General features: G+C 40.5%; 1 protein-coding gene across 7 annotated transcripts in view; it reads right to left on the reverse strand.

The window, feature by feature from the left end:
- LOC132877656 (zinc finger protein 521) overlaps nt 1-13,636 on the reverse strand; it is a 329,268-nt gene that overhangs the window by 267,464 nt on the left and 48,168 nt on the right. For all 7 annotated transcript variants that reach the window (XM_060913658.1, XM_060913651.1, XM_060913643.1 and 4 more), the window contains one exon: nt 2,747-2,938. Coding sequence is in view for 4 of the 7 variants with exons in the window: in XM_060913619.1 (XP_060769602.1) it covers nt 2,747-2,938 (192 nt within the window). In the remaining 3 variants the exon portion in view is untranslated. The remainder of the gene's footprint in view (nt 1-2,746; nt 2,939-13,636) is intronic.

Raw genomic sequence — 13,636 nt, forward strand, 5'->3', positions numbered from 1 at the left:
GCGGCTGGTTCTGTAAGATGCTCAGTAAAACCTACAGCTCATTTCCGCATAAAACTGCACTCATTGGACCTCAGACTACTATTTTTTTTTTTAAGCAAAGGATCGTCTCACACCAAATACTGACTTCATTTCATTTATTAGTGTTTACTGCTGTTGATAGTGTTTCTTTTTTTCAATCTAGAAACATAATAGAAAAAAAATAACTTCATTATTTCTGAAGCCATCTTTGCTCTACAACATTGCTTAAAGTGCCATTCCACCATTGGATGTATTTTTTTGGCATAAAATACAATATATTTTATGACAACATGACTAGACAGAGAAATCTTTTAGCTTCAAAATGATATATCAAACATAATTTTTTGACAACGACAAGTATATTAATTTTGCGACCAAAGTCACCTACCCTTTTAATTTCCGCGCGGTAATGAAACGTGATGTCATCGGCAGGTTCCCCTTCGTGTGTACGTGGCACAGATTATCAGCAATGGCGGATAGAACGCGATTTCCACTTGTCGATTGCTGTGCCGATATTCACCATCGACCGTCTCCTTTGGGCATCACTTGCTATTTTCCTTCGCTTCTTTTCCGAAGCTGACAATCGCGTTCTATCCGCCATTGCTGATAATCTGTGCCACGTCACACGTGACGTGGTACACAAGAAGGGGAACCTGCCGATGACATCACGTTTCACTACCGCGCGGAAATTAAAAGGGTAGGTGACTTTGGTCGCAAAATTAATATACTTGTCGTTGTCAAAAAATTATGTTTGATATATCATTTTGAAGCTAAAAGATTTCTCTGTCTAGTCATGTTGTCATAAAATATATTGTATTTTATGCCAAAGAATACATCCAATGGTGGAATGGCACTTTAAAGAAAGAAAGAAAGAAAGAAAGAAAGAAAGAAAGAAAGAAAGAAAGAAAGAAAGAAATGTTGAAAGATGACGTATTTAAAAAAGTAATTCCTTTTTAAAAATGCTTTAAAATATTTTTTTTTAAATGCTTATTTATTATTTATTTCAACTAATTTTAAAAAACATATATTTTATCTTTTTAAAAAATTGAAAGTAAATATGCTTGTTTCATTTATTATGGCTTACTGCTTACTGTTTATAGTATTTTTTTTATGCTGAAATATTTCATTTAATTATTTTAAGCCATTTTTGGTCAACAGTATTTAAGTCTTCGACTTTTGTTTGTTTCTGAGATTTTTTTCGGCTCTTAGTACTTGTATAGCCCAAATCTGAAATATCAGGAAGGCTGCAATTGTTGACACAAGCAAAAGAAGCCTCAGGTTACAGATTTCAAGCCTGTCCAAGAAATACTTATTGATGGTGATCACTGGGAAACTACAGTGGGGTTTACATTAGACCGTATCAGCGGATCATCAGATTAACGTTTTTAAAACGATTAGCGTGCACACAGCAACACCAATACACGATTCGCGTGCACATAGCAACGCCAATACACAGATACGCTCGGCTCCGCAGGCATCCTGCGCTCCAAATCACTCCGCCCTGAACAGCGAGTGCCCTATGGAGGGTGCGCACTCCGGCCCTGCGCAGCTCACAGAGCGTGCGAGTGGAGCACGCGAGCAGTGATTCGGGACTGAGCCGCTGTGTGTGTGATCCCAGCGCATATCACTTTACACTTGCAAGTGGAAGGATGGCAAGCCTAAAGACAATCATAACTACACAATGGGCAGTATTTGCATCAGTATTTGCAGTATTTTCATACTTTTATACTCTTTAATGAAAGGTGATACAAGGCGGAAGTCCGCGCCGTTTTTCAGCAGTCGCGTCACATGACCAACGCCAGCGAATCAGGAAGGTGGATGTCACAGTGACGTTGTCCAATGACGACGCCAGCTAGAGCTCAGCACAGCGTATCCGCGTATTCTCAATGTTTACACAGCACCGGACCAGACACGATCTGGATTGAATACGTGGACCCTGGCGGATTCCCGTTTCCCGGCGTTTCCAGGCGGTTTAATGTAAACGGACAGTGCATCCGCGAAGAAAACGAGACAGATACGGTCTAATGTAAACTTGGCCTACCACAATTGTCCCTGATTGACACCATTCATTAAGGTTAATACTTCATTCAAAAATACATGGACTTTTTTTTCTTTTGGTGATCCACCAATAATAGAACATCATGTTTTCTCAAAGAGGAATAATTTCCCATGGAAGAGAATTACTCTCCAACTGGCAAGTATGCAAAATATATTTTCATGATAAGTTATGAAATTAAAAAAAACAGGATGAATGTGAAACCATATGAACTCCAGTAACCTAGATCCGTTATAAAGTTACTGGAAGCTAGTCTAACATAAAGAGGACGCCCAGTCCACCAAAAGCCTTTAGCTGATATCATTAGCTCTCCCAGCCCTCGCTGTCAGTGTATTTTTAGCTGTGTTAATACATCAGACAAGAAATGACACTCATCTTCCAGTGACCCTCAGACACTCATTGGATATTCGTCAAGCTCCGGAATATTGCAGGAGGAAGTCATTAACCAAACTCCGTGGCTGAAGTGTTTCTGTTTGAGAGATGTCATTTATTCCTAATTATGATGTGCCGTGTTAATCTGAGGACAGATTCTCAGAACTGAGGGAGTATCTTTCAACCGAAACCAAGAAAGGCAAAGGACAGAGGACATACAAGGCCCAAGAGGCAGGTTTTGGTGCTGCTATGTGTTAAGCTAGGCTATAAGCTAAGAGGAATGGAGTGAGCATTATTTACCTGTCAGCTGGCATTGATTAATCTTGTGTTGGCTAAGATCGCTCGCTGAGTCGAAAACCTGGTGGCAGGAACGGCAGCTGTGCTCCTCGTCTTCCTCCTCCCCCTCGTCCCCTTCCCCGGGAGAACACCTCCTCCTCGTCAGACGCCCGTCCTCGGCATCCTCACACACCGTGTCGGGGGCACACTCGCGATCTGTGGTGGAAAACAACGGAAAAACAGCACGCCATGGTCACTGCTGGGTGCTGCGTCCACTGGGACAACTGGTGCAAGAGTTATTAGCTAAGAGTCATGGAAGTATAAAATTGGATAAATTTAGGTTAATGAAAATTTTAATCCATTTAAACATTAAAACTGACTCGTTATTGTATTCGTTATCTCTATATGTCTCCATGGCTTTTAGCTAAGCACTGGAAGAAAAAAAAAAAAAAAAGACTCTCAGCGTTAGACCAACTGTGTGATACTTGTAATAGGGATGTGATTCCACCTTAAATATTCCACCTTAAGTAATAAATACATTATCAATCTCCAGAATGTTATTCCCTCCAGTTACCTCTGCCATATTTTTCCAATTGTTTAATTAAAGTTAGTCAAAATGTGTACCCCAAGAATGGTCCTAAGCATTGTGTGATACTGGTAGTCCAGAGACGTGATGGTCCTTACAAGACCAGTTATGAATACAGATCAAAAGATTCCACCTTAAATCACAGCGAAATGATTTATTTTATAGTATTCATCACTACAATGACAATTCACTTCCTTAAAACAAACCCAGAAAGAACAGGAACCTAACCCGACTTCTTGAAGCCAAATGTACAGAGTCTGCCTCTTATGCAGTCCCAAAAGTTACATTACATAAGATGGCATCATATTGTCTTCTACAGTGTGTGAAAAAAAAAATGTTTGAGATGAACTCAGAACCCCTGCATTGAACATGGTGTCTGCCAATTCAACGGATCAGAAGACAAAGCGAGACAAAGCATGCAAAGCTGAGATTGGTGTGTGTTACACTCCTCAATGTGACACACTTCCCTGAATAATTCAGCCTTGCTTGCAGGCAGCTACGGGTCGCAGACATCAATATTCTCGTATCTGCAGTGTTGTCTTTCAAAGGCGAACCAGGTCTGCAATGGCGCTGGCTATCAATCTTGAGGCTCTGCAGTGGCCATCTAATTCATAAAATGGAACAAGCCTTCTAGGCCAATTCTTACATCAACCTTGTCTCGAAATGGAGCTGACAGTCATGAAACAAATGGAAGGCACTGTATGCACATCCAAAGCCTCATCTGTCAAACACCTTCCTCATAATGTCACAGTGATGAATAATCAATGGCAATTGCCGCAAACAAGTGTTTCCTAAATGTCCATGTTCATTTAAAACACAATGACTATGGTTTTAATACATTTAATTGAGAACTTTCCTGCTGACCCGTCTTGGCAACAAATATGCAACACACTGTGGAATGAATCAAATTAATGCATTGTTGCCAATGGTGAAGGATTTTATTCATTAAAAAATATCAAGCTCTGGAATGATATATTGTCTCAAATTATCTCCGGGTATCATATTTTATCCAAGAACTGAGTCAGAAATGTGTAAGCTTTAAGAGGTAAAAAGAAGAATGAAAAAGGTTATATCTACTATATTAGAAGTCCTTCATTTTGTCATCGAACCACAAGTTGGCCTAATGTCTGCCTCTCGACCGGGAGACTGTGAGTTCTACTTGCGGTTGGGTCATAACAAAGATCATCATACCTACTACCATGGCATGCCATACCTACCTACAAGGTACCTACTGCCATGGCATGCTGCAATACAGATGTGAGTAGGAAGTCAAACTGTCACGGTTACCACAGGACTAGCCCCCCACTGTCTTCTTATTTTGGCTGCTCAAGTTAGGGGTCACCACAGCAGATCTGTTCCGCATATTTGATTTGGCATACCGGTAGGTTTCACACCGGACACCCTTCCTGACGCAACCCTCCCCAGTCTATCTGGGCTTGAGACCGGCACTAAGTATGCACTGGCTTGTACAACCCCAATGGCTGGGTATTTTACCTATTCTGCATGTCTTTGAACTGTGGGGGAAACCTGAGAACCCTGAGGAAACCCGAGAACCCTGAGGAAACCCATGCAGACAACATGCAAACTCCACAGGCCCCCGTTGGTTGTGAGGTTCGGACCCGGAACCTTCTTGCGACAGTGCTTACCACTACACCATAATGCCGCCCTACTAGCCCCCCCACCCACCCACCCACCCACCCACACACACACTGTAACCCTAGCTATGTAGTAGGTGAGAGGCTGAGGGCTAGTGAAATGGAAATTGACGATGTGCCTTGTGGCATGGGAAGGACTTTGACTTGACTTTGATTTTGGCATAAAAGTAACCCTTAAATATTCTTTGAGGAACCATAAAAATAGTGTTTCCCGTTCAAAAAAGAAGCCGAGCCTTATTAGAACTCTAGCCACCCAAAGAATGGAGATGTGTCATTCCTTAAAAATTCAGTTATATCGCACAAAAGAATCCACATGAAATCAAAGGCTTTCCTTTTCAGAAAAGCCGAAACAGCTAACCAATCCAAAGACCCCATGAGTATCCCTGCAATGTCATATTATACAGGACCAACATCAACAACTAGCTTTTAGAGTTTTAATATTCTCAGATCTGAGGTTATTTTAATCTGTGTCTTTTATGTGAATTTATACCATTGTTCATTGAAAAACCAAAACAAGCCAGTAGAATGCACAAGGATAAAGAGTTGAAACATGATTAGCGAGATTAGTGACACCACCTAACTCATTGGGAATGTCACCAAAGGATTCTGGAGGTTTTGGCCCACCCAATAAATTAATCTGTTCATCTTCAACAACTGCTTTATCCTGGTCAGGGTTGTAGGATCCCAGTGTATCCCAGGAAAACTGTGCATAAAGTAGGAATACATTACTTTAATGGCGTTTAGCAGACACTCTTATCCAGAGAGATATATAACATACCCAGGGCAGCCTGGGGAGCAGTTGGGGGTTAGGTGCCTTGCTCAATGGCACTTCAGCCATTCCTGCTGATCCAAGGAATCAAACCAGTGACCTTTTGGTCCTAAAGCTGCTTCTTGTACCATTAGACCATGGTTCCCCCCAGATGGGGGGAGCCATACATCTTGAATAGGACGTCCAATCCTCACCCCATAAATCTATGGCTAAATATTTGAACAGTCCTTAATTTTGCTGCTGATCTCACAAGGTATCCAAGTTTGGTCCTGTTCTTATAGTTTGGATATATTCTTATTTTTAAGCTTAGAAATCTATAAGTTTGTTTCAGGTATATAAATATACCATGACTTAAGGAGACTGCTTTTTTCCAACCAAGATAAGTCATAAAGTTTCAAAGATTAGTTCTGAAACTAGTGTGTACCAACAACTAACTACTGAGGGTGGAAAGGCTGCCATCTTGGAATAAGAATAAAAAACATTTTCCTTACAATTGTATAATCCACAGTGTCTTATTATAGCAGGTCACATTGAAGACATAAAGTTCCAGGCACTGTCGTTCTCCAGAACTTCAGGTGTTCTGATGCATTCAGCACGCTTCATTTTGTTAGATTATAGTCCCTAGTCCAGGCTGGTTCTTGTACAATATTCAAAAATCCAAAATTACATCTACTTCAATGACGGATTCAAAGAAACATCCCATGGTGCGTAACAATCTACACCCACATTAGGATCTCAGAAAGATCTAGATGTACAAAACCTTCCATTTATGCTGTATTTCAGAAAGAGGGGGTGTACCACATGGGTGTGAAATTCCTTAAGGAGCACCGTTTGAGAACTCATCAAGGCCACCCAGGATTCTTTCCTCTCCTAACTCCCTGTGCCTGAATGCCAAGTACTGATGTAACCCAACACCCTCCATTGTCATTCTCTCATGGTGATGGAGGCTTGTGGAACATACCCTCTAAAAATATCAGTGTACCGATCCCCTGGGGGGTTCTTGCAGAAGCAAGCAGGAGGTGGTGGGAGAAGATGAAAATCCCAGCCTGCTCCAGGCAGATGCATGGCCAACAGAGCTGAAGGAAGCTTGGGACAGGGGCCAGTTATGCCAAGCATGGTCACCCGAACACCAGCAAACCTCAAAGGGCATGAGCACAGCAATTCATGTCTTTTTCTAGACTGTCAGGCGTGTAACGGGAGAGTGGCAGCTTGCTCAAAGTGCAACTCTTTGCTTGGTTCAGAATGGTTTGCTCATGTTCATTTCAGTTTCTTTGGCTTTACTATAACTAGGCTAGAGTTATTACGTATATCTATTAAATATTTAGATTTCAAAGCATTTAGAATAGTCTGTGAAACAACTAAAAAACATTTTTAATCAGTGTTTTCTGATTGCTGTGGTTTCACACTTGGCCTGAATAGTTGGCCTGAATACCAGGTCTTATTCTCTGCGTTTGTCTGAGCCAGGTTTGGTTTCACATAGAGTTCCTTCTGAGCCATAGATTGATTTCACACTTCCATACATCACTTTTGTGAACGCAGGCTTGCAAAATGGTAAGCATTAAATTAATCCGTTTGCATTTTCCTATGGTACCAACACTCAAGCAACGAAGAACGGTGCTTTTGGATATATAGCATGGCATGGTGCAGGAATATCTGCAAAAACAATGCAGATGTTCACAATGTTGTCAGTGCAAGCGCTCACACCACCAAGGTAAGCTAAATGCAGTGCTCCAGTCCTGCAAAGGTCTGGCTGAAACAGGAAACTTGAAACAGGGAGTACACACCTGATGTAGACCAAACCATAGTTTGGTTGAAGCAGGCTCTAGCCACCATTTTCAAGAAGACCAGGAATCAGTTCTTTGGCCACACCCGGGCTCAAAACAGCTTTCTCCAAATATTACCAAACTCTCAAGGAAGAAAAGGAAATTGTTGGAGTGAAAATAACCTTCAGACCTAATCACTGCTCTAAAACGTCTTCTTAGTTCCTTTAGTAGTCTAGCAAGACCCACTGAGATTATTCATTACGCTCATGGGCTTGCTCCTTCACACAAGCTGTTTTTTGGCGCTGTCAGGATAAACAGTGTGGGTGCTCAGCAAGAAGCAAGGTCATGGAGATCCAAGGGATTAGAGCTCAAAGTCAATACCAGGTTGCTCTCCACCCAGGTTTAGACCCATTAATCCATTAGATCTAGACATTCTCCTACCTGAATTCCCCAAAGAGTGGACAAGGGATCAATGGCACTGTGCTTAAGCTAACTGGCAGCCAGGAGTCATGCTTCTCTATCAGTTTTTTTTTTTAGCACAGGGTAAGACGAATAACGAAATACAAAGAGCAGTTTGCTAAGCTTAGAGAAAACAGACTGGACGTAATTGCTTTTCAAAGTCCGGATATGTTCACATCACTGTTATGCAAAAGTAATAAGCCATATTTTGTTTGAAACAAATTGATGGATCAACATAAAAGAGCTTGCAAAACGGCATAAGACAATCTCTTTAAATACTGGTCATACCCTTGCAGGTTCTATGAGCAGATGTTCACCTGTTCACCAGGGGACTTGATCATTGTTTTCTGATTTAATTCTGTCCTCCAAAGACACTGAATGATGCCATTTAAAGTAAACCCTGCAATATCATGTGCATCCTTTTGGTCATTCGTCAATGTCTGGCAAGACTGCTTGCGGCAGAGACATTCTGGTGACATTTATCACTCCAGGACGTTCATCTGGGGGTCAGGCTCTGACACCTCCCTGACCTAATATTATTGAATCTTTTCTGCACTTAAATATTTATAGTGGTTTAATTGATGTTCTCTTCTCAGCTATGGAGAGCTCCTGCTGTGGGGCCCCAGACCCCCGACTGAGCTCGCTCGCTGATTTCCCTCTATGGAGCCTCCCGCTGGGACCGAATGTTGAAGAGGAGGAGGAGGCTGTCTTTGGCCTGGACTGCAGCGCCAATCTGTCAAACCACCAGAGAGGGGGACGACGGAGAGAGACGGAGTAAAGCGTGAGAGGAAAAAAGAGACGAATGGACAGACTGGAAGAAGGATATAAGTCTATGAAGGGTTTTTTTTTTACTTATTAGCTAACTAGTAGGCATTTCAGCCTGGATATAAAGCCAGAATGCTAAACAGAATTATAGCATGCTTAGAGCAAAATAAAAAATATGTGAACATCCTGCCTGCAACACCATGTGGTTCATTTTTATTTCATACATTATGCTGTATTGGATCTCTCTCTCTCTCTCATTTTATATATATATATATATATATATATATATATATATATATATATATATATATATATATATGGCATTGTCTGATGTAACATTGCAAATAAGTTCCCAATAGGTAGGTAGGATAAATAAATAAATAAATAAATCACCCATTTTTCATCCGAAAATCAAATGAAAAAAAAATATTTTTCTGCGACTTAATTTTTTGCTGCCCTTTGTGACCTGAAGACGAATGTAAATAATAATAATCATAATTTTACAAATGTGTGTGTGTGTGTGCGTTTCTAATCAGCGATGAAGTCAAGCCAGTTCGTGGCAGTGCTCTCAGACTTCTAGGCTCTACTGTATTATGCCACTCCAGTATATCTAGCAGCAGCCATTAGTTCCAGAAATTTGACCCGGCTGTGCCATGAGCTGGAGTCCAGCATTAACAGCCCTTGAGCTGCAGTTCCTGAGAAAGCCCCGGGGAATCCACCATTGTATCTGGTGTGCACTACTCCATCTAGCTAGCACTGCAGCTGATCAATAACCGCCAGAGCCAGATTCAAACAATCAGTATGAATACAGACCAGATCATGAGCTGCAGCCCAGCCCATCCACTACACACACACAGTTTATTTAACCCATATGCTCAGTTCTGGTCACTATATATATATATATATATATATATATATATATATATATATATATATATATATATGTATGGGTCTGTCTCAGAAACTGGGTACTGTGGGGGTACCCCACTAAATATACTCACAGTCAATAAACTATACGGTTTTGAATGATGTTGGTTTTAATTTGAAATAAAATGATGAAAGAAATAATACAGATAAAACTAAATCTTTGATGTGAATACGCTATTCAGAATTTGTCAAAAATTCTGCAAATTTGTGGAAAAATGGCAGCTTGATCTGGGACATGATAAACGGTCGACTACATCGCGTTCCCTTAAAAAGGTTGTAGTCCATTGAAAAGTCTACAGTTATCACTAATTGTATTTTAAGTTGTAACTTTATCCATCTAAGGATTGGTGCGCTCACAGAATAATCATAACCGTAATAAAACATCATGCGAAATATTTGATCACCGTTGTAACTCCATTTTCCGCAAACCCAAAACCAATACGATCGTGTGTTTTGATCTAAACGGAAAGCCTCAGGGTCAAGGTCACGACCTCACCAAAAGTAGTAACTTAAAATCACTACGCCATATAAAAATTTAGTTATAAATCTGCGATTTTGTTTTTTAAAACGAAAGCTGAAAGTTCGGTATAGAATATGTTTCTTACAGAATGTGTTACGATGGTAGCTGGTCTTGTATGAATTTCTGAGCTATAAAATGAGTTGTGGTCTATTTTTTACCGTAGCGTGTTATTTGTGTGCGGGGAAGGACACGCATTAACAATTTGCATGTGTAGAATGGAATTTTCCACTCCAGCAGTTAGAAGTTGATCGTGCTTCCATTTGCGGTCTTTCTGTTACGCGGGTGATCTGTTCGGACGTTATCACTGAAAAGGTGAGTTTTGACAGTTTTATTTTGTTTTAGTCTTGCAGTATAAGGCAATAGAATGTTTCTTTTTCATCTCACTTTCATATTTCGTAGTGTTTGCATATTTTTGGCCAATATTTTGCAACCATGGTCAATTTAGATTTAACTTTTGATAGAATCTACAGCCAGTCATTTTGCCCCGCCCCCGCCTCGCGCTCCGTCCGGTGCAGTAGTGATGTCCCGTTGCTCGCACGCCGTAGCAGAGACCCGCGCGATCTTCAGCCGGTACAGTCGCTGTTCTTTTACCAGCGCCGTTATTCTCATCTTTCCGGTGTGTTCTTGATTTTTCCATTGTGTCCTATTTCGCCATATCAAATACCCAAAATGTATCATATTATTCATATTTAAGTGAATAATCAATTCAGTCATCATAACTTGGCATTTTTAACTTAAGCAATCAAAAAGAGGAAATTTATTCAATATTTTCACTCATCTGTGAAGGAGGGGCTTTAATTCTTCATGATGGAGTTATTTTATATGGAAATCAATTTTACAAAAGCATTTGAATTGTAATCAAAAAAAAATTTCCACAGTGGAGGCCAGATAAAGCAAGATGCTATCTTTATTCTTATTAAACATGACAAAAGAAACATTGAGTGTTAGGTAAATGCAAAAAAAAAAAGTAAAATTAGAAAATTTATTTTTTGACCATAATGTCCCAAATGAGAGACCAGTTTCTGAGACGGACCCATATATTATATATGTATGTGTGTGTGTGTGTGTGTGTGTGTATATATGTGTGTATGTATATACAGTGAGGCAAAAAAGTATTTAGTCACCAATTGTGCAAGTTCTCCCACTTAAAAAGATGAGAGGCCTGTAATTTTCATCATAAATATACCTCAACTATGAGACAAAATGAGAAAAAAAAATCCAGAAAATCACATTGTCTGATTTTTAAAGAATTTATTTGCAAATTATGGTGGAAAATAAGTATTTGGTCAATAACAAAAGTTAATCTCAATACTTTGTTATATACCCTTTGCTGGCAATGGCAGAGGTCAAACGTTTTCTGTAAGTCTTCACAAGGTTTTCACACACTGTTGCTGGTATTTTGGCCCATTCCTCCATGCAGATCTCCTCTAGAGCAGTGATGTTTTGGGGCTGTCGCTGGGCAACACGGACTTTCAACTCCCTCCAAAGATTTTCTATGGGGTTGAGATCTGGAGACTGGCTAGGCCACTCCAGGACCTTGAAATGCTTCTTACGAAGCCACTCCTTCGTTGCCCGGGCGGTGTGTTTGGGATCATTGCCATGCTGAAAGACCCAGCCACGTTTCATCTTCAATGCCCTTGCTGATGGAAGGAGGTTTTCACTCGAAATACACGCCCCATTCATTCTTTCCTTTACACGGATCAGTCGTCCTGGTCCCTTTGCAGAAAAACAGCTCCAAAACATGATGTTTCCACCCCCATGCTTCACAGTAGGTATGGTGTTCTTTGGATGCAACTCAGCATTCTTTCTCCTCCAAACACGACAAGTTGAGTTTTTACCAAAAAGTTCTATTTTGGTTTCTTTGACGATAGAAGCTTCTTTGCTACCATGGGAAATTGTACCTCAACATAAATGTCCTTGACCTGTGGCGTCCCCCAGGGGTCGATCCTTGGACCATTACTATTCAACCTTTATATGCTCCCACTTGGACAAATTATCAAGAACAACTCAATTTTGTATCACTGCTATGCAGATGACACCCAAATTTATTTTGCTCCGTCACCTAATGATTATGCCCCCCTTGAATGTCTCTACCAGTGTATCGATCAAATCAACAACTGGATGTCACAAAATTTTCTTCAGCTGAACACAGATAAAACAGAAGTAATTCTATTTGGGAAAAAAGATGAAAGACTCAGGATTACCACTATTCTTGACACAAATGGGATTAAAACAAAAGATATGGTTAAAAATCTTGGTGTTTTCACTGACAGCGAGCTAAACTTTGACAGTCACATGAAAGCAATCACTAAATCGGCATTTTATCACCTAAAAAACATTTCCAAACTAAGAGGACTTATGTCAAAAAATGATCTGGAAAAACTTATACATGCCTTCATCTCTAGTAGGGTTGACTACTGCAATGGCCTTTTCACAGGCCTGCCAAAAAAGACCATCAAACGACTTCAGCTGGTTCAAAATGCAGCGGCTAGGGTTCTCACACGAACAAAAAGAACAGAGCACATTACTCCAATTCTAAGGTCCCTTCACTGGCTTCCAGTAAGCTACAGAATTGACATTAAAGCATTGCTGCTGGTGTACAAATCTCTAAATGGTACAGGGCCCAATTACCTCTCTGATATGTTGCAGCGGCCTAACCCAATCAGATCTACCAGATCGCAGCAGCAACATTTACTGGTAAAACCTGTTGTTAAAACAAAGTGTGGTGAAGCAGCTTTTAGCTACTATGCAGTACAGCTATGGAACCAACTGCCAGAGGACATTAAAAATGCTCCTGCTGTTGGCAGCTTCAAATCTAGACTAAAGACCAAGCTGTTCTCAGATGCTTTCTGCTAACTGATAAATATCATCATCTTTACATGTTTTAAACTTTACTTAACTTTTATTCCATTTTATTCTGCTGTTTTTTACTGAACATTTACTTCATTTTATTACTTTATTTCTACTATTGTTTAATTCTTAGATTATTTTTATTTTTCTCTCTTCTTCCCCCTTTATTTTATGTAATTTTATTTTCTATTGTTTACTGTTTTGCCTTTACCTCTGTAAAGCACATTGAACTGCCACTGTGTATGAAATTCGCTATATAAATAAACTTGCCTTGCCTTGCCCTTCATCTGACCATATGACATTCTTCCAATCCTCTTCTGGATCATCCAAATGCTCTCTAGCAAACTTCAGACGGGCCTGGACATGTACTGGCTTAAGCAGGGGGACACGTCTGGCACTGCAGGATTTGAGTCCCTGGCGGCGTAGTGTGTTACTGATGGTAGCCTTTGTTGCTTTGGTCCCAGCTCTCTGCAGGTCATTCACTAGGTCCCCCCGTGTGGTTCTGGGATTTTTGCTCACCGTTCTTGTGATCATTTTGACCCCACGGGGTGAGATCTTGCATGGAGCCCCAGATCGAGGGAGATTATCAGTGTCTTCCATTTTCTAATAATTGCTCCCAC

Source organism: Neoarius graeffei, chromosome 1, assembly GCF_027579695.1.
Source record: "Neoarius graeffei isolate fNeoGra1 chromosome 1, fNeoGra1.pri, whole genome shotgun sequence".
NCBI classification, from domain to species: domain Eukaryota; kingdom Metazoa; phylum Chordata; class Actinopteri; order Siluriformes; family Ariidae; genus Neoarius; species Neoarius graeffei.